The sequence below is a fragment of the Lasioglossum baleicum genome, chromosome 16, assembly GCF_051020765.1.
Source record: "Lasioglossum baleicum chromosome 16, iyLasBale1, whole genome shotgun sequence".
In the NCBI taxonomy this organism is placed as follows: Eukaryota; Metazoa; Arthropoda; class Insecta; order Hymenoptera; family Halictidae; genus Lasioglossum; species Lasioglossum baleicum.
Genome location: NC_134944.1, coordinates 1,957,378 through 1,980,118, shown reverse-complemented (window position 1 = coordinate 1,980,118; position 22,741 = coordinate 1,957,378). Strand labels below are relative to the sequence as shown.

Below are 22,741 nucleotides of genomic sequence, written 5' to 3'. Positions count from 1 at the left end.
AATTTGTTCTCGTACTTTTTTATGACAAGATTGTAGTCTATCGGCAGAAATCGTATTCTTTGCCTTCCGTATGCCTTCGCGAAGGGAATAGCGGTACAGAGGGTCTGCCGTCGTACCTGGGTTTATGATTAGTGTGTGACTAGGAGACCTTTTTAAAGATTAACTCAACCTCGTTATTTGGTGACCATCTGGGACATGGCCCAATGGCCTAATTTGTCTCCTTGCAATTTACAACATCCTTAAAAACTTAATCGATTTATTGAACTTGAGAAACACTAGAAAATCTTCCAGAATTGAAACAAACACAGATATAATACATACATATATTACATCGCCTCCTTGTGAAATCGCGTATAAAAAAATTAAGGAATTAGATCCAGAAGCACGAGAATTAATAATTAAATAACAAGAAATGTAATAATAGTGATAATACTGATAATAATTATAACACTAATATGGCAATAATAATAATAATAATAATAATAACACTGATGTATTTTTTCTTAACTAATCCTTCATTTGACATTACTACATTGTCCAGTCAAAGTTTCGCGTTCATATCTTTTACGAATTAAAAGTTACGAGGAAATGTCACAGTTAACCCCAATCCGGCCCACTGTGCGGCGGCACGCCCTCCGGGCGGGTTGCGCCCAACCACTGGCGGTTTACCTGAAAAGGTTATGATAGCAAACAAAAAACGCGCACGGATCAGCTCCGAACCGGCCGATTATTTACAATTTACAACCACCGCGTTCAGACAACATCAACCCCAACAGATGGACAACACGTGCGACAGTCCCACCGAATCAGATCGATGGGATCATACATACATACACACATACTTTTATAGATAAATAGATAGATATCAGATAATTGAATTCTCTTTGATTGTTATTATTACAGAGAATAATTGGGTCTTAAGGAATAAATTTCACGAGTATATTTCAACATTATAAATTAGTGTATAATTATTTAAACAAGTAGTAATATTTATTGCACCATCCGTACATTTTACATGTTTTCGGATCTATATTATAAATACTGTTTAGATTTTATATGTTACATACATTAATTATCTAATATCTCTCTGCGTTCTTAAAGGCTTTCGTCGCACAAACCAATATACATATACAATATACGTATATGTATATGTATGTATAACTGCACCATTTTCTCAAATTGGTTAATGAAATTTTTACAAATCATTGTTGGAACGTTCTTACAGAAAGTTTATAATCAACGAACACAATGAAATCAAATTTTATAAACAAACTCTTCCAATATAACCGTGAATGCATTGTACAACCTCTTAACGACAACAAAATTCGTCAATTATAACTGTGAACGAAAATCGTAAGACGAGGGTTTAAAGTTCAAGGTGTGTAAATACAGTTTATGATTTATGCTATCCAGAAAGCCAGCCCCTAATTTTACACTTAATTTCCCATACAATTTCAGCACAATTTATAATTATACGACTGATGTGTGTGCTACATAGCATTTACCCTATTGCACGTAGAAAATAAACAATAAACAATCCAAACCTATTATCGACGGTTCAATTTTTTTTCGGTTTTACACCGTAACATAGTTTTATCTGTTAAACTAATAGTGCATGTGTGTACCAAACTAAAACTATACATTCTCTAAAATTTCTCACATACTGTCTTTCATTTCCATTCAGTATAGAAATAATTTGTAATAGATGATATGGATGATTACTTTTACAACCCTAATGAAATGGCTGAACACTATCATACAAATTACTGCTTAAAATAGAATGTCTTTCACAGTTGCTATACTAGCCTTTGTACGATACTGTTAACGTAAACTCGTGTCTCGCTGATGCTACCAGCTCGTGCCAGGACCCACTCTAGGGGGGAGCAACCCGGACATTTGTCCGGGGCGTGAAAATTTAGGGGCGCCATTTTGGCTATAAGTGTGTGAAAAATATTGATGTGCTAAATACCCAATTAATAGAAAATTTGCTTTTATTACAATAAATGCTCTTTTATTAAAATTTAAATAAAATGATTTGATTTTTATTGAAGATAAAACATATGTACCTTTATTTTAAAAATATATATTATATTCTTAAGGGTCGGCAATTTTGTCTTTTTGTCCGGGGCGACGTAACCACTAGAGCGGGCGCTGCTCGTGCACATATAATACAAAATTACTAATGTAAAACAATCATGTCTTTACACAAAAAACTGAATTACACTAGCCAATAAACAAAAATTGATTGCTATTATAAGCGCCAAGTGTAAAAAGGGTTTACAAATTTATGACTTTCTTTATTATTATAATAATTTCAATTAGCTAGGTATTCGCAAACCCCTTGCACAATTCCGCGCGAGTTTAATGTAAACAACGGTCAAGACCATTGTTTAAATTCAAATAATTACGTAAATCAATCTACAAGAGAAGATTCTCAGCTGGATAATTTAAAAAGTTGTGTGAAATTTTGAGTACATGTCAAATGTACATACATAGATACTTATTACTAGACTGCGGATCTTTATGCAAAATAAAAAACGTCTACGTCGATTCCAAGACACAGAGGTTACATAAAAATTTCTTTCTTGTTTTAATTATTTTATTGAACTGAAACTAATACGTTGGTGTTCTTGAATTTTTTAAATATGTCCACTGCTTTATTATTTTAATAAACAATTATTTTAATTGTACGTAACAATTTTTGTTATAAATGCATAAAGATCCGCAGTCTACTTATTATGCATAGCCAAATTTTTAAGGAATAATACGAACCCCTTATAGCGAATTTAAACAGTACTCAAATTCTATGATAAATACCTATACATACATCTTCTACACATCTCGAAAGTTTCACAGTTTTCTGAATTTCTAAGTTTGGAAAATTTACCTACAAAGATCAATTGCAATTGGAAATAAATCGTATTCGGAATCATTTGGACAGGTACTCGCTGTGTGTGCGTGTGTGCATGAGTGAGTGCTGTGTCTGATTGTGAGTGTGTGTGTGGTAGCGATGAAAGAAACTCGACGAAATTACTCTCGACTAGACTCGGTAAAAATCTCACATACGTGACGACATATGTTCCAAACAACAACTGGACATTTACAACGTAGCGAATACACACCGACGCGACTCGACGTAACATATGAACGTTCATTGTCCGTGGCAGTAGTCGGCCAAACTTTCACTCATTCACAACACTTGCGTTTCAAAACGTAATACATATTGACTTCTGAATGTACGGATAATAAAATTCGAAGACAACTAAACATTGAAATAAATCATTTTACAGAAAGTTCGAGAAGGTGTGCTCACCAAACGCCGACTAGTACTACTATGTAGAAACTCACGCATGTAGGTTCAAACCGAAAGGGATGAATTCTAAAGTACTATACGAATAATAAACAATTCTCGTTTATGCACGAATATCTCGTTAGGCTTTGTACATTTGTCAATTCCATTCATCATGAATAATCTTAAAACTTGAATTATTATATCTTGTATGTATATATATATGTATGTATATATACACACATAGCTGCACTTAAAGCTCAAGAATATTCACAGAAATCATTACCCTATCATTGTACATCGACTTTAGTATGTATATCATTAATTGTAGACATCACATTCTCAAAATCTTAGTCTACGCTCGACTCGTAGAGAAAGTTAAGGTGATTTAGAAAATTATGATATCCGTGTGCAAATAGACAAATTCTTTTCTTATACGGACCTAATTTGTGTTTGCGTCGTAAGATCCCGGCAAACAAAAGATATAGATACACTCTATATTTGAGATTTCTTCAGAATTTTTTGCTAATTATTTATAGTTGAAAATAATTGATTAATTTTTGGGAATTTTTTTAACTATCTTTCCCTGGGTTGACACCTAACAAAAAATTCTAAAATATTGCTACGATGCTAACCTATTTTGTATAAAAATCTCAGAAGTGTCCGTTTGGTGGAACAGTGTCAAAAAAAATAAGACATGCCGGCGAACGCTCGGTTTGAGCAAAATTTTTCGTATAATAATTTGTATTATTTAACAGAAAATGAATTCCATTAAATTAATTAGTCTACTCGGACACACAATTACACGATTTCCTAAATTCTCCAACTTTCCGAGTTCTGTCTCCGATTTGTCTTGAAACCGTCGTGTAAATATAATTCATTATACGAGACATCAATTCGTTCGGTTAAAGTATATCCATTCTTTCGAACGATCTACACAATTCTTCTCGCAATTGCAAAATGTGTTCGATATAAAACAGCGACGTGCTATGCCGACAGTTTTCTCGTTACAACATTCTTAACGATATGAAAACAACGAAATTGAACGAAAATTTATTAACACTTGAACAATTGATTATGACATTAAAGTCTTGGAGAGAATAATTTGATATTACCATATATTAAAACCGTTGAATTGGTGTTATTAGAACAAAAACTAACAAATTAATTATCGTCGGTATTTTTTAGTTGAAAATGAACATTTTTGGTGGGTGAAGTATGTTATATAATATTGAACACTCCTTTTCGTGTAAATATTGCCTTTTTTCCTTTTATAAAAAGTCATGGAAAGAGTAGAAAAAATTATTACTATTTTCTATACAGTGTAGTTTACGATTTCAAGTCTATACAGTCTATGCAGTTTATGTAACTGACAGACATTAAATAATAGTAAAGCGAGCGCCCTCCAAATTCGAACCCACACGAGCAGTTTATCTAAAAACCGATAAATATTCATCGAAAATGCTGGTAACGCGTACAATGAATATGTATCTAAATCTAAATAACGGGTAAACAGAAACTTTACAGGCTTATATCTTTGGTTTTCCAGGAACATTTAAAGCTACGGTAACATCTATACGCTCAAATTTGATACTTTTATATCAATTAATATCTGCGCTGTCTATTTAGTTTTAGAATTAAAAAATATCATTTTGTGTGTACGTACCGACTGACAACATTAATTGTGTGCAATATGTAGTAATACGATGGAAAAAGAATTTCTCTGCATTCTTCGATTGACGATAAGTTAACTAATAAACCAGAGACTTTAATTTCGTATATTTCGCACAATATCCTCACCATATTCCCCTTACGAGTGTGAATTTTTCCAAGTTGCGACCAATTAATCTTCGAGAGAAGTTCAACGTCTTTCACAAATAATTTTGTTTCAACCGCCACCGTTTTATCCTTAACCGTTATACAAACATACTTGTATACTATGTATACTTTGTATGCTATGTTTGAAAAAATTAACATCTCGGAAAGTCTTGGTTTGAATGAATATAGCAAAAGAAATGAAAATAAAATCTGGTCGAAATTGACAGAATCGGTGAAGGAGCACTATATACAGCGACTCCCACTAATATTCGGACACTCTTAAAACCACCAAAACTTTTTTAATATTGGAATATACGACTTGAAATTTTTGGAGAAGTTAGAACAATTGGTCTGCTACACAACGTGACAAAAATGTTTGAAAAAAAACTGCAAGTTGTCGGAATTGCAGAGAAAATACTAAAAGTTGTATTTTTCAACTTTTTTATGTGGGCTTATATGGAAAATTTAGAAAACACGTTTCGTAGATCTGTGTCAATTAAACATATTCTGAAAATTTCGCGAAAATCAGTCGACGTTGTAATGAGCTACAAACGTTTAAAGATGTTTGGCCTACAACTGCAGTAATTCTAAGGATTCTTACATCTGTCAATGCCTGTCGTTTTTTCCCGCATCAACCGATTTCTATGAAACTTTCACAGTGCATAAAATTGACACGGATCTACGAAACGTATTTTTAAAAATTTCGATATAGGCCCGCATAAAAAAGTTGTAAAATGCAACTTTTATATTTTCCCTACAATTCTCCGACCAAATGCAATTTTTGAAAAAACTTCTTTTCACATCCCGTAGTAAACTAATTGCTCTAGCTTCCCAAAAAAGTTCAAATCGCATAGTCCAATATTTAAAAAGTTATGGTGTTTTGAAGAGTGTCCGAATATTCGTGAGAGCCACTGTAGAAGAAATTGCTCTGTGCGTAACCTTGTTCGATAATAATCAACAGTTAAAGTACCCGTAACTCACAGTATGTAAACCAACATTAAATCACTCCCGAGATCAGCAGCGGTTTCCCCTTCGAATTAGATGCTGGCTTGATGCGCAAAAGTCCACGTTGTTCGTCAAAAAGTACAAATTCTTGTGTTCCATCAAATTCGTATTTAGTCGACTCGGGCTCGGGCTCCGGCAGTCTCTTCTACGCAGGCGCCGGCGCGGCTCCTCCTGTCACGCGAGACAGTAAGAGTGAGACACGATAGAGTCGGCGTCGAAAATCGACATAGCCTAACCGAGCGTGGCCATTTTGCCCGTGTTCTCTCTGTGACAACAAAAGTTTTTACTCCTTTTGGAAGTCCGGGTCCGGGCGAGGAAAGCGTAATTATTAATCGAAACGCGTCGCGCATCGCTTCACAAAATTCGAACGAATCTCGCGAGGAACGTTCTCACTGTTCTCAAGTGGTTTTCAAATTTCCCGCGCGCGCCAAGTCGTGCTCGCGCCACGAGCTCGTTGTGCAGACGCCTTCGCCTCTCCACCATTCGTTCACGTCCTTGTACGATTTTGGCGGTCGATCGTCGTGCAACATTGCGCACACTCGACACCAGAAATACGTGTTGATGAACTCTCCGGTGCCTTTCCAACGGAAATACGAATTGTACAGCTCGTCGTCTCGATCCAAACGGTGAAGATATTCTGCAAGCTCCTTTGGCGACTCGAACTCATCCACATGAATATAGGACCGGTAGGGCGCACTGCGAGCGTAGTCCGTTGGATGCGCGCCCATCACGATGGGCAGAACGTTGTGTCTAACAAGAAATCGGAAGAAATCTCGTGTCAGTTTGCAAATCGTTTCCAAAAGTGGAGGTAATGGCCGTAGAAATGCTCGTCGAAATGGTCGTGGTAGTAGAAATAAAAGTACTTTAACCAAATCTAATATGTTTAATGGAATTCTTCTTTAACAATTTTTGTGGTTGCTTGTTTACATTCTTTACTTGTTGTATTAACAATCAAACATTCGGTCAAAAAGTAGTTTGAATGAATACTATTTTTATTCAAATATAACCACTTGTGCTTGTGAGTTAGATCGTTCGTTCTTTTGTTCTAATTTCCAAATGCAATGGGCATAGTCAAAACTGCCCTTAGAGGTTTTTTAATGACAATCGAACCATTCGAAAGCTGAACCATTCAATTCTAATTCAAGATCTTAACTCTTCTCTCTTCGCGTGTCTCATTAAAATGAAGTGAAAAGAGTTTTTTATGGAAATATAAAAGAAAAACGGAAAGTGGGACATGTCTTAGTGAAGTTTAACGATACTTTGCTTTCTGGTAACAGCGTCACCCTCGTACCGAAATCTCGGCGATGACAGCACTCGAACGAAGTAGGACAGGAGGGAATCTTAAGGACCACTACATATACTAAAGTGCACTAAACAGGGGTGACAACAGCTGTGTGAAAAGCACACTTCCGTAATTACTGTAAGAACCTAACAAAATTTTCTCACCTTTTCTAAACGACTTAGAATTCGAGCATTTTTAAACAAATTTTTTAGAAATATTTTTCACAGAGGAGACAAGTCTCATTAAAAATATTGATTCGATGCAAGAGCCATCGGAGTTCCGCGTTCCGAGTTCCGACGAGTTGTTAGCACAGCGGTCAGAGACGCACGCGGAATCGCTCGAATTTTTAAAATTATACCTTTTTGAAGAATATTCTCTTATGCGAAAAGAAGAATAAAATAGTGCAACATATCTTTTTCGAGATAGTAGACAAAAAGATGCCCGCGAAACTGACAATGAAATTAGACTTCTGTATAATTGCGATATTCATAATTCTGTTACACTAGGCCGTGTTCTAAGCATGTTTAAAAATGTAGGCAAATTATGACATACCCAAGGCCGTTCACGAAAAATTTTTCCGTGATGTAGTCCTTGCAGTTCGAGTTCTCGAAGGCAAGGTAGAACTTGTAGTCTTCGTCAAGCATATCGAAACACGCTTGAGCTTGCGAACGTGGGCATCGTAGAGTACCGCAGGTCCCGTAAATGTCCACTTGAATGTGTTTCGATAGTTCTTTCGCATAAAGCATACGCTGATTTCTGGGATGACAATTCGAAACGAACCAAGCTACCTGAAATGAAAAACAGTGCATCAGAATATCGAATACAGTATCCATCAGTCTATTATTATTATTATTATTATTATTATTATTATTATTATTATTATTATATACGGACCGAGGTCCTTTTATACAAATGTACACAGTTTTTACAGTATAACTGATAAAAACAAAAAGAAACATAACAAAATTAATTCGAACGAAGAATTTCGATTTATCTATTTATCTATATCGTTACCTTTTTGGTCTTGTTCGCCGCGTAATTAAACGACTGCGATATTTGTGTAATGCTAGGGTCGTAATACTGCCATCTTTCATAGGGCGCGACTATGTCACTGTCACGCCGATAAGTTGCCGTCCAATTGATCACGGCGTTCTTCACGCTTTGCGTGTGATAAGGACATTCTAAAAAATACAGCATCCACACCTGTTGAAAATCGCATAAGTCTCATTCGACGTATATACATAATAGCTACATTTAAAACGGTGGCGCGATCATACATTTCACACTCGATATACAGGGTGCGGCGCAAATTAGTCCCCACGATTTTTCAGCCCCTTCGAGTGGTCGGACAGAAAAGTGTTTCGTACCAAAGTTAATCAGTATTTAACCGACAAGAAATTGCAATTCTTTAAATTAAAAAAAAATCGATTTTCAACAAAAAAATCAAGGTCGCTGTCATATCTTTTAATGGAACGGGGTATTTTTAATTTCATAATATTGTAGGCGACGTCGAAACGAATTCAAAGACCTGTTATACGATGACTTTCAGATGACCTTGAAAGAAAATATCGCCATGAATCAATTGCCAGAATATTTGAAATATTTCGAAGGTACGTAATAGCAGCGCCCTCGCATTTAGAGGTAAACAAATGAACGTAAATATTGCTTCAGAACTTAACTCACAAAAACCCAATTTATACGGAGTCACATTGAAAACACAAATGTTAAACGTGTACATGTAATTAATTAATAATTAAATTTTCGAACTGCATCGCAACTTGTGGAACGCAACGTTCTGCTCTTTGTAACAAAGTCTTATGTGTAGGTTCCATTAGAGAACTTCTTTTTACATTTGTACACGCTTGAATGATGCGTTCTTTAAGATTTTCCATATTATCCACAGTAGTCCAGTTCGCCGGGTACTTTTACCTGGTTTTTGAGTTATAGACGAAATACCAAAAACAGGTAACAAAAATCGTGGTTTTTTCCCCCTCCTCAAGTTAGCACAGGGTCCTCGAGGTCGAAAACTCAGATTCGACTACCCAGAGTACCCCCAAAAGACGTGCCAAAATTTCATTAAGTTCGGATTACTTTCTAGGTAGACGCCCTTTTTTCGACCTGGCGACTGGACTACACAATCTTTCATACACAATCGATTGTAAATATCCCCAAAGATAAAAATCTGGAGGGCATATCCGGCGAGCGAGCTGGCCATCGAATTGGACCATATGTTCCGCTCCAAATGTTCTGGCAATTGATTCATGGCGATATTATCTTTCAAGGTCATCTGAAAGTCATTGTATAGCAGGTCGTTAAATTCGTTTCGACGTCGCCTACAATATTATGAAGTTAAAAATACCCAGTTCCATTAAAAGATATGACAGCGACCTTGATTTTTGGTTGAAAATCAATTTAAAAAAAATTTTAAATATTGCAATTTCTTATCGGTTAAATACTGATTAACTTTGGTAAGGAACGTTTTTCTGCCCGACCATCCGAAGGGGTTGATATATCTGATGTATATCTGTATATCTGATATCGATTAAAAACCTTTCGTTTTATATTTTACAATAAACAATAATTCAATAGTATGACTGTAGTACATATGTATATGTACATACATGTACGTTCGCGGCTTACTAAAGTAAAGGCTTCGCGTTTAGAGGGTGATTTTCATTTTATCGATCAGAGTGTAATTATTCGTGTTACATACTTGTTTGGACGATCTTCTGCCCACATGCGTCACGTAATCCTTAAAAAGGATTAAATCGGCATCGGCCGCATCTTCTCTAGTAATTGTACACGTGTTCACTGGACAACGATGCTGAAGAAATATGTCCTGACCAACTTTAGCTTCAGGCATACCATGTGGTACCATTATTTTCTTTAATTGATGCTCCGACAGCGTTTTATTGTAATCATGTGGCACGAACATTAACTGTAAACATAGTATTCAAACGAAATATTATTCAATGTTTTATTACACTGGGTTTTAGGACATTCAGATTGCAGCAAATGTATAAAATCCACTGTCCATTATATGTTTAATGCAGAATTCGCTTTTCCAGAGTAAAACAATTCGCGGCCGAAGCATCGACAGTGACGAGTAACGAGAAATGGGTAAACGAGGAAAGAATCACAGCAGCTTAAAAATGTTTCGTACTATTCCATAATTCTTTGAGAACGTTGCCCCAAATACGCGAACAATAGATTCCGTTGTGTCGTAAACAAAAGGGCTGAAAAGTAGCGCGTCTGCTTGGAGAATTTCAATGAAAGCTACTCGGTGCGGCGCGTTGCGGCGCGGCGTTCTTATTTCAGTCTAGTGCACTCGGGTACAACACGTCGTAGTATGTAACACCATATGTAATTCATTTGACATGGTAAATTAACAGGAGAGTAGTTGACACAGTTCAGACAGTACTTCATATTCTCAGCAATTATTTAAGGGTTTATTAATGGCCATAGCAATTTTATTTATCAATCAACTTGTCACCTTAAAATAAAAATAAAGAAACTAGACTTGGGTTTTGTTTCAACCTGATGTTGCATCACTCGATTCGAGTAGCTCTGTGTTATCAGCAAATTTACGGTGACATAAATGCCCGTACGCCCCCCGTTAACGAACGTAGATGATCAACCGACTCGCTGACAAACAATGAAACAGACTGCGGGAAATCATCGAGCTCGTTATATCAAGTCGTGTTAATTATTTCTAATAATTCTTACCTGATTCGTGACACGGTCATCGTAAGCAACTTCTTCGGGCCACAGTCGGGCCAGTCTTCGTCCAGTTCGATTTGATTTTAAAGCAGGAAAAGGTCTTCTGATTCCTTCTTTCATATACCAAGGTCTCCTCGATGGATCTAACGCGTCCATGGTGTTTCGCGATAACGTTGTAATGTCGGTCAAGTTGGCAACCTTTAAACAAAACAAATAACATTATTATAGAAATCACATAACGATTCATGCACTTCTATGCTTCTCTGTAACAAACAGCTATCGATCCATAAGCGTTCGTGCTGCGATCTAATGCTCATACTTATTCATTATTGTGGATTTATCGAGATCTCGTTAGTTGTAAAAATGTACGAGATTAACGAATATAATTCGTACATATCTTTTAAGCAATATTGTGATCAGAAATATTATGAAAAATGGGGATTATACACTCCTCAAAAGAATTAAGGGATCACTTGTGCGAACCCGAAAAATTGCTCCCACTTTACGTGATCATAACTCCGTGAAAAATTGCTGCATTGATATCGTTAAACAATGGTTTGAAAGCCTGAAACCTCTAGTTTCGGATGCTCTGTTTCAAATTGTTGCTATGTTGATTTTTACAAAGTTATAGCGAGATGAAGACAACATTGACGGTTAACAAACATTTTGTGCAACTTTGGAACATCACATGGGGAGCAACAAATTTTTTTCATAAACCGCGTTAATATCATTTGGAAGGGCTATCTTTCCTGTGTAAAATGTGTGGTTGTTCATTATTGTGCGACTTTTTTTATTCGAGTTATTCAACATTGAAGTAAACGTTGGCTTTTTAACTTTAACTGGCTCCAAAAAGCGAAAAGAATCGATTTCTTGCAAAATCCTGAGGTCGTAGACAAATTTTGAGACCAGTTAAAGTTAAAAAGCCAACATTTACTTCAATGTTGAATAACTCGAATAAAAAAAATCGCATAATAATCAACAACCACACATTTTACACAGGAAAGACAGCCCTTCCAAATGATATTAACGCGATTTATCAAAAAAATTTGTTGCTCCCCGTGTGATGTTCCAGTTGCACAAAATTTTTGTTAACGGTTAATGTTGTCTTCATCTCGCTATAACTTTGTAAAAAACCAACATAGCAATTTGAAACAGAGCATCTGAAACTAGAGGTTTCAGGCTTTCAAACCATTGTTTAACGATATCGATACAGCAATTTTTGACGCAGTTATGATCACGTAAAGTGAGAGCAATTTTTCGGGTTCGCACAAGTGAACCTTAATTCTTTTGAGGAGTGTAGTAATTTCAGGTTGATAGCAAGGTTGTCTCAGCCGTGTTTTTCGCAGATACTGTCTTACAGCCATCTAATGATTCTGCGATCTAATGACTGTACCTCGAACGGGAGTTTTTTCTTCAGATTTTCCCGAGTCTGCAGAACCTGCATCGTCGGTTTCTTCAATTTCGAAGGCCAATTTCGTTTGATCTGCGATCAAAATTCGACATTTATAGCGGCCATAAATGTTTTCTCTTCGCCCCCTAATTTTGTCTTCGACGACTACGACTTGTACGCGACAACTGTACAAATCTACAACTGGTCATTTGCTATTTTCAGCGTAAAGCCCTCGGAAGGATACGAGATACATATGAGGTCCATACGATGATGTAGTATTGCGACGAAATTTACTGTACCTTGGTGTTGTCGGAGACGCGGACAGACGTAGTCTGTCCAGGATGAGGTCGCATACGATGCCATATTTCGTCTTGCAACAGGTTCAGGATGACCAACAACAAACCGGACAAGCATAGCACGTAGAAAAAGGATCCCTTCAGTGAGAAACGCGGCAGACCCATGCCGCACGTTTCCTTCTTGTCAGAAATCTTTAGGAATCCATGCGCTATTTTCCGTTCCACTCACAGTGTCCATTCAGCTACACTGGAATCAGTCGAAGCACATAAATTGGTCACACCGTGTTCATCGAATTGATCGTTTAGTTCTAACCCAACCGATTAGTATTGCCTTATCTTGTAGTACATAGTTTTACCTCTTGACCGCTAAATTGATATAAAGACATATAGGAAACGATAAGTTATAGATAAGTTATTGCGAGATATTGATAGTTGAATCTTTAATTTAATAAAATGCTTCCGACGCTACTAAATACCTCATTCCATTTAAAAAAATGAAGGTCACTTTCATATCTCTAAAAAAAATTACATAAAAACAAAAATTTTTTGGTATCGTATAAGCCCCATTTTACCATTCAACTTTGTCCTTCAGACATTTGACGTATCTTTAAAAACAACAAAGATATTTGAGGTGGCAAAATGTGGCGCCCCACCCAGTATACTCTGATCTCAAAAAATGACTTACTAGAATACGGGCCCGATACACCTGGGAAAACATTCGAGTACAATGTTCTTATGACTTTGACTTTGAAAAATGATTTCTTACTAGAATACCCTTCTAATATGATCGAAATTAGACTAAAATTATGAGTTTTTCCAGTAGTATGTATAGCTTTCTCTGAAATTCCGGGACAATTTGACATTCAACCGGGATTCTGGATATCAACTTCAATACTGGGACAATGCTGGCCAATCCGGGATGGTTGGTAACCCTATACATACTACAGTACATACAGTACATACTTGTATGCATGATGCGGGTACTATCGCTATATGTATGTACTCCTTAATCCACCGCTCATTTACGATGTACGAAATTCTCTTTAGAAACTTGTTCATGCGCTGAATTGAACAAGCTATAAATATTCATTGGCCTGTTTAATTATATTCATTTCGGCTTCGTTAGCTCGGCAGCACAAAGCGCAACAACCATATTTCATGTGGTCGCTTTTAACTACATAATATACTGACACGTGAACATTTTTTTAATCTAGCATTATGACCGAACGACTGTTCGAACATTCGATTTCTGATACATACGTATTTCTCGCAACAAGCATACACGAGGAGCTCTAACAAGGAAGAATGAAATAAACGTTGCGAAAACATAACGGAACATCTGTTTGGTTATCTCGAGCTCGTCGAGACTCTCTTCCGCTTAATTTGCAGCCTTGGGGTGTAAATAAAGTGGAAGAAGGTGACAACCAGACCAGAAACTGGATTTCGCTCGAGCTCTAAGCAGCGGCGTCGCACAGTGAGCTGTATGCCCGATTTACATAAATTGTACAATTTTTGTGGCTCGAGTTAGTTGAATATCTGAGGAACAATCTCCCATCATTTGTTTTCCCATTCATGTATCCATAAAGCACTGAAATTTGTCGGAAGTTTGAAATTCTGTTAACATTTTAACATGCTTTCATTTTTCAACGAATTCACCTATTAGTAATTGTTACCTTATTTACATACACTAACAGATTTTTGTTTTATAGAAGTTTTTTAGCTAAGTACAAGGTATACTTTTAAGAGAAATTCACTTTTGTACTATATCCATTTTTTTAGTTATTAATATTTAAATATAACCAACGATTCAGCCACTTTCTTTATGATTCTAAGAATTTGGCAATGACTTTGTTATACCTCCGGATGCGATCCGGTGTTCATTTCTGTGCCATTGTGTTCTTTGAAGTTTTCTGATTAAGATGCAAGAAAAAAAGGCTGCTACTACGCGCTACTCCGTGTTTTATAGTTGATCTACGAAAAAATGGCCATCGCGCGCTCGCGAAAATCGCAGCATATCTCACATCCTGCATGTTCGCATTCGCTGTATCTTCGTATTAGTCCAGTCAATGAATGCTCATAAGGGAGGTGTAGAGGGAAATGGAAGGAACACAATTTTTAACTTTCGGACTTTGTTTGGACTAGTTAGGAAGTAAACATATTAAAAGTGCCTACTCCTAGGAGGTGGTCCCATTCTTCGGTTTTCCGCTTATATCTCGGAAACTGTGAGTTCTACCGATAAGACCATTCTATACAAAGTTCACTAATTGTGAAAAAGGAAATTTTGCCTACCGTTTTTTGCCTTATTTGACTAGCTAACTCTTCAGCAGAATTAGTGAACTTTGAGTGCGGATATCTCGGAAACTACGCGAGATAGCGAAAAACTGAATTCAATCAATCTTGTAGCACATATTGTCAGTTATAATTTTGTATAGAATGGTCTTATCGCTAGAAAGGGGACCTCCTACGTGTCCCCCTTCACTCCGTTCACCTCCTCCTAGGAGTGGGGACTCTTAATATGTTTACCTGCGTCGAAACAAAGTCCCAAAGTTAAAAATTGTGTTCCTTCCATTTTCCTCTACAAGTTTTCGCGTTGACTGGACTATATTAACGTAAATGAGTACTAAATAATAATAATAAACACAATATATGTATACTAAAATAAGAAAACAGTATACAAATGATATTTAAATAATATACAGGGTGGGGCAATAACTATGTCCACTTTGAATATTGCCTTTATTTGTAATACTATGAAAAAATGTTATGGACAAAATTTGCACGGTATAGAGGGGGACATGTGACGTAAACATTTTCTGCGTGGGTGGAGGCATAGAGAAGATTTCAAGGTCACCTTGATTTTTTTAAATCGGAAGACCTACTTTTTGTATCAAGAATCGATAGACTATCGAATTCTGAGTAAAAATGTATTGACCTCCATATGTCTTAAATCTAATAGTTCACGAGATATTATCGAAATAATTTTCATTCTTCTTTTTGATAATATCTCGTTAACAATTAGGTTTAGGACATACCAAGGTCAACACTTTTATACACAGAATTTCATACTCTATCGATCTATGGTATTAAAAAGGGCATTCTGTTTAAAAAAAATCAAGGTGACCTTGAAATCTCTATGCCTCCACCTATGCAGAAAATGTTTATGCCACAACATGTACCCCTCTGAACCGTGCAAATTTTGTTCACAACATTTTTCCATACTATTATAAATAACGGAGATTATTCTTTGTAATAACTATTTTAAAGAGATATTTTTAATTGTACATGATTACACTTTTCGATAGTGTACATAAAATATAGGAATAACGTTAAAATATTTATTATAATCCCCCCGCAGTACTTGATTGACAAATAGCTACAAACTTTACAATCTAATACACGCTCCTCTTTATAGACTTTTGCACTCAAAACATCCGTTTCTGCAAAAACGGTATACAGTACGGAAAGTAGAAATCTCAAGCTTTAAAATGGTTGTTTTTTCATCAAATTTTGATAAATTTTAGCAAAGTTACAGCAGTTTCAATATTGAGCGAATTTTGAACTAGCTGTGACCGTTGAAATTTCATAATCTAAAACGCAACGTTTACGCGAGAACTAGAAAATCCTAAATTCTTCGCTAATTTCATATGTCAACGACTCTGTGAAATGTTTGTATTTGTCGCTACATATTACTACTTTGGAAGACTGGCACACGTAGCGAGAAAAAATTACAACCATACAATTTCATTTAGTACTTGATGCGTGATCCGCGCGATCGATATGTCGGACAAATCTTCCCGTCATATCGAATTTACGCGGATGTCTCGGATTGGAATGGGAATAGACGATTTGTCAGGCTTCGATTAGCTTCGTTCTTAATTATTTTTCATTAGTTTTCTCAATTATATTACTTTGGCTTTGACTTGTACAAAATCAAATATTGTTATCAGCTTGACAGTGCCGTAACGAGGGTGTGGCGAAAGAGGCGCCCGCCACCGGCGCAACTGAGTTTCGGGCGCAAAGCAAAGAATACCGCTGTTTTATGTTTTTATTATATTATTCTAACATATACCTACACAGTGACTCCCATTAATATTCGGACACTTTATTCTATACGATTCAAACTTTTTTCGGAAGCAAGAGCCTTAGTTCACTACAGGATGTGAAAAGAAATTTTTTCGGAAATTGCAATTGGTCGGAATTGTAGAGAAAATACTAAAAGATCCATTTTACAACTTTTTTATGTGGGCCTATATTGAACATTTAAAAAATACGTTTTGTAGATCTGTTTCAATTAAACATATCCTGGAAATTTCGTCGAAATCGGTCGACGTTGCAATGAGCTACAAGCGTTTAAGATGGTAAAAATTGCAGATTTTCACGATTTTCGGCCTATAACAGCAGTAAATCTAAGAATTCTTACATCTTTCAATGACTGTCATTTTTCCCCCCATCAACCGATTTCGATGAAACTTTCACAATGCATATAACCCACACAGATCTACAAAACATATTTTTCAAAATTTCAATATAGGCCCGCATAAAAAAGTTGTAAAATGCAACATTTAGTATTTCCTATACAATTCCGGTGAAATGCAATTTTTGAAAAAATTTCTTTTCACATCGTGTAGTAAACTAATTGCTCTAGCTTTCCAAAAAAGTTCAAATCGCATAGTCCAATATTTGAAAAGTTACGGTGTTTTTAAGAGTGTCCGAATATTAGTGGGAGTCACTATATGGTTTGTATTTCTTTTTATTTTGTCGTCATTGAATATGAATAAAAATTTGTTCGTATTTAGTTTGTAGATTATTTATTCATACAAATACCTTGACAAATACGTTATTGTATATACAGGCAACTCTATTTGATGGGGTTAATAGTATTTAATATATTGCATTTAGTAAAATTTAACTTGTTACATTAAAATTTTTTATTTTTTTGTCATTATTGGGTTATGAGGAGGCGCAAGTTGGACACTTGCCACAGGCGCTTCGTACCCTCGTTACGGCACTGCAGCTTGATAACACATCTGCCTTGAAATTTCGATAACATGTGTTCGCACTTTTTCGTATTTGTACTTTTCAATCGTTATTCGTTTATCCGATCAGTGATGAAATTTCTTCAATTTTCTTTGAACGAACAGTTCATATAATATAATATTATAATATGTAGAATATGAAACTCTCTTAATTGCCTACTTCCCGCTCATTCATTGCCAAGGTTCTATCCAGCGATGTTTATTATGATAATATTCAAGATACATATTATATATAGAAAACTTCCGTGTTATCGCCCACATACTGAATATCCTGCGGACGTTGGCATAACAGCGACGAGCAGGTGTTCGCAATCTGAGAACACTTTTCTACGAGAGCTTTTTCGGTGAAAAACAGAATCGATCAGCTAAATTAAATTGATCTTTACCAACACGAATCCCACGATTATAAAGATAACAATTTTTACGGAATTACAACAGCTGAAGTGTCCAGTGGAAATTTTCGGATTTCACAAACGAGTTAACAAGAGAGTGTTTGTTTTACCGTATGTGGTAGTTCATCGAGTCACGGTAGAAACTTTTAACAGTTTAATACTACTAGAATTCTACCGAAAAGGGTGAGAGAGAGAAGAGAGATCGTAGATTAGATTGCTCAAGATGACTTGTCGACTTACCAACGAAATTATGTTATCGATATTGACGGATCAACTAACAAATCCTCAATCATTTATTTTCGATTTTTGGAAGAATATTATGTAACTGCTATGATACGTAAAACTTTTACGGCAAAGATCTTGGAATACATAAAACGAACGATGTATTATGATACTAAAGGGGCTTCTAAAAAAATGAGTCCAAATTTATCGTCGCAAGACAATTTTTTACGAAATTATCATATTTTCAATATAGGCAACGTTTCAAGAGTCAGTGTAGAAATACTTGTTGGATTCGCTGTATGTAAAATTAGCAATATGGAAACTCACTTTTTATTCTACAGCGTAGCGTTTAGTGGCGACCACGTGACTGAACCATTTAATTTGTTTATTTTACGAGCACAGCGACCGCTAAATCGCGAAACTGACGGCAATCGGTGTTGCTTCGCGTACTACCTGAGTATTACTATTAGCCGGTGCCGATGCCGGTGCCGCCGCGCCTCGCGCCGTCGCGCGTCGTGCCAAGGTATGTATATCAGCGGTTTATCAGCTACTTTTACGACAGGGTCAGCGAACTTTAAATCAACATCTTTTTCGTTGATCGTGAGATTCATTGTAGAAAAACTATACTAAAAATTGATTACTATATTTTATAGTATAAATGCCATATTGCATTTCATCCTTCCAGCCTATTTTACACGGTGGAAAACGGGTTTTAAACCACAATATATTAAAATATACTTTTTAAAAACCACGCTTATATTAAAATGCACTAAAAAGTAGAAAATAATTTTTTTAGACATCAGTGACTATAAATGAAAGCGTAGAGCGCTAAACTATATTGACCTTAATCTTTGTGGGCGCTCCACGCTTTTATTCATAGTCACTAATGTCTAAAAAAATTATTTTCTCCTTTTTAGTACATTTTTATATAACCGTGGTTTTTAAAAGGTTTTTTAAAATATATTTTTTCATTTTCTACTTTTTATCCTTTTTTTAATGGAACGCAAGATATAGTAATACTGGTAGGAAATAGTAAAATATGGAAATACGCGAGATAGAATGAGAGGATGACTCCGAGAGACGACGTCTCTTGATGGAGTCCAAAATTGTCCGAATAGTCCAGTCAACGAAAAGTTGTAGAGGGAAATGGAAGGAACACAATTTTTAACTTTGGAACTTTGTTTCGACTAGTTAGCAGGTAAAAGAAAATTTCTATGCTTTCCTTTGATGCAGCACAATTATTGAAAATCCTATTAATAGGCTTCCGGTAGGTAAAGTGTTAAAATTCGATTACAAGATTTGACGCATACAACAACAACAACGACAACTTGGCAAGCTAATATAAGCGTGGTAAAAATGCATAGAAGCCATGCAAAAAGGGATTCAGATAAATTTCATGTTTTGAGAAATGGACGAATTTAATGATAATATCAATAGCTCGCAGAACAGAATCAGTGTGCGCGCGGTTTGTTAGTATCAAGATAACCTAGATAAGATGAGAAGCGAGTTTTTCCCGATTTACTGCGCTCCAGGAAGTGACGACAGAATGTGTTAATGGTGAACCGTGTAACAGGAAACTGATAGGTTTTACCTGTTTTACATCACTATGCTGTAGATACTTTCATATCTGAGAGAGTCCTAATTCAACGAGACACATACGTTCCACGAGATTTACTTCTTCATTTATTTCTACTGAATTATTTCCGCAGTCTAGTGACAGTTTTCAATTTCAATTTCATTTTACATTTTCAAAAAAAATTGACAGAAAAACTGTCATTTGACAGTTTACATTTTCAATTTCATGTAGAATTTAAGCGTTCTCTTACCGTGTTACTTTCTTCCTATTAAATATTGCGAATGAACAAAATGATCCTTGTTTGCTGCACCCTAATTGCAAGGTACGACGGTTCTCGTGGTTTTGCGGAATTGCATGACGAGATCAGCAAACACTTCTATCAGTGGCATAAGTTTGCCAGTTCGAAATGTCAAATATCACGAAACGTGTCGAAACATTTATCCGTTACGAGCATTTCCTAAAAACTCTTTGAAAATTAACCACACGATTATGCTGCACTGCATTTCTTACAAATAAATATTCGATCATTCTCCATGAAATATTCGCAAGCTGACTAATTCGACGAGCGAAGTCGATCAACTGTAATATTTGATTGATTCGACGAATAAGATGGCGGCCGGTGGAGAACGAGTCGTATTGTTTACTCACGATTTGTTGTAACATTCCGTATTGTTTTCACAGGTAAGCCTGTTTCGAGTGCATCGGTTTATTTCTACAATTCATTTGACGGTCTAGAAACCGGTGTCTATTCCGAGTTTACCCTAGAATAAGAGAGAGGGAGAGAGAGAGAGAGAGAGAGAAAAACGACCATGCCAAACTGCATAGTGGAAATAGATTAGTGTGCAGCTACAATACAATTTGATACGATATTCGCCTCGTGGTTGTTTATCGGCTTTTACGGAAAATTGCACGGTGCAATAATTATTTCAAAATATTCTGCACCGGTATTTTTGACTGAGCGCGATAGATACGTGTCGTGTACGAAATGTATTGAACGAAACAAAGTTAATGTCCTTGGCCATGTGCTTTTTTTAGAAATTCGTATCAGCTTGTATTATATCTCGTATCAAAGTATAGCCAGATACGGTACTATTATGTATGCATGTAACGATGTATGTAGCAAGCATGAATCAACTTTCACGCCCACTTCCCAATTCACCCCCGCGTACTTTCAACAGCAACCCCAATGTTTCGTATCGAAATCATTCTATAAGACGCAGTGAAAGCGTAAAATATTCGTATGTATGTAGTAGACTTAAACGCGCGCGTACGCTGTGTTAGAAACTGCACGGGATAGCAATCGCAAAGGGGAGACGAACAGCAATCACATTAATTTTACACCGAGCAAACAAAACAACTTGAACCCCCCAGAGTCCCCAGATATATAGTTGCATGAAATGGCTCAGGATAATATTTTAAAGGTATACATCCGACAAACGTAAGACAGAAAGGGATTAATCATTTTACGGTACGTAAAAATAGGATGAAACGAGTCCTTGAGGAACGTGCAGGGGTTAAAATCATGCTTGTATTTAGATAGAAGAATAAAATTCTACTAGAGAAAGAATTTATGGATCGTTTTGCAGTAAGCAGAAACAGTAAATGGCTGAATCGAGTAGCGATAAGTACTTTAATCGAGCGATGATATATGTACTGACATATACATATACGTCGAAATAAATTCAATAAAGATTACTATCATAGTAGACGGTAGCTACCTACAAACAATGATACAGAGAAAATACGATCAACCCTCCCCCCGTATAAAAGATACGGATCTCTATCTAAAAAGCGGCGGTCCCTTGTTCGCGAGCAGTGTTTCGGAAATCAAGATTTACGAAACCGCGCCCACAGGTCAAATACAGATACCCGCATCAAACGCTTTCCGAAACAGAAACAAAAACAGCTCCGCTTCGTAATTAATATATACCGAACTCATCGACCACTATCGACCAAAGACATTGACCGATAACTTTCTCGTACACGGAACACGACAAATATTTACTTTGCTGCTGACAAATTACTCTGCTACAAAAGGAAAAGAGATAGAGATAGAGAGAAAAAAAAAGAAAGAAAGACAAACAAGCCGCGCTAAACGATAATGAAGCTAATTTACGAAAAGAGGCGAGGACGTGTTCGAGACGCGAGAACAAAGAATAAAAAATATTGAGAGAAACAAATATATAGACACTTACTGTTTCAGATACATACTGGAGAACGGGGGGGTACCACGTGTATTTTTCCGCGAAACAGTAGCAGTGCACCACGAAGATGCACCCCGATGATGCACCCGCTCTCGGTCACATGTCCAAAATCGTTCTGGCCGGGCACCACCTACGCACAAAACGATTTATTCCCGATCAAGCGATTCATGTTGTAGACGACTGGCCTAGCCCGTCGGTTCTGTTCTCGCTCGCTGTATCCTACTCCTACTCTGCCTCGTATTTTCCTCCTCTTCCTCTTGCCACCTTGTCCGTGTTTCTCCTATTCTACCAGCTATCCGGGTGTGCAGTGTGCGCAGCTCCTTCCCCCTGCCCTTGCGCGAACGATGCGCACAAGGAACGCACGACACGGCAACCCCCTTCGCCACATCGTCGACCACCCCCGCGACTTTATCGGCACTACTCGCACACGAAGGTACCAACGGGGAAAATCTATATGAGCCGCGTCTGCGCTCTCGTGCAGAACGATACGCGATGGGGTGAATTTGCGCGC

General features: G+C 36.6%; 1 protein-coding gene across 8 annotated transcripts; it reads right to left on the bottom strand.

Annotated features, from left to right (window-relative positions):
• Positions 1 to 239: 239 nt before the first annotated feature.
• On the bottom strand, positions 240 to 22,633 carry Fucta (glycoprotein 3-alpha-L-fucosyltransferase A). Of its 8 annotated transcripts, none has more exons than XM_076440033.1 (9): positions 22,454 to 22,633; positions 22,238 to 22,360; positions 12,804 to 13,047; positions 12,508 to 12,597; positions 11,121 to 11,312; positions 10,108 to 10,332; positions 8,409 to 8,597; positions 7,947 to 8,182; positions 240 to 6,862 (listed from the first exon to the last, which is right to left on the bottom strand). In XM_076440033.1, exons 3-9 carry the CDS (start codon positions 12,963 to 12,965, stop codon positions 6,511 to 6,513), a joined length of 1,446 nt encoding a protein of 481 aa, XP_076296148.1. In that variant the 5' UTR covers positions 12,966 to 13,047; positions 22,238 to 22,360; positions 22,454 to 22,633; the 3' UTR covers positions 240 to 6,510. The 8 variants fall into 8 exon arrangements, with proteins under 8 accessions (XP_076296148.1, XP_076296147.1, XP_076296143.1 ...); XM_076440032.1 differs by having other exon boundaries at positions 22,460 to 22,633; XM_076440028.1 differs by having other exon boundaries at positions 22,222 to 22,360; positions 22,454 to 22,632.
• Positions 22,634 to 22,741: the final 108 nt, after the last annotated feature.

Excerpts from the sequence above, each read along its gene's own strand:
- Fucta (XM_076440033.1), bottom strand. The coding sequence starts at position 12,965 with ATGGGTCTGCCGCGTTTCTCACTGAAGGGATCCTTTTTCTACGTGCTA. Across the intron at positions 10,333-11,120 it reads ATGACCGTGTCACGAATCAG|TTAATGTTCGTGCCACATGA; the intron begins GTAAGAATTATT and ends CTATGTTTACAG. Across the intron at positions 8,183-8,408 it reads CGGCGAACAAGACCAAAAAG|GTAGCTTGGTTCGTTTCGAA; the intron begins GTAACGATATAG and ends TTTTCATTTCAG.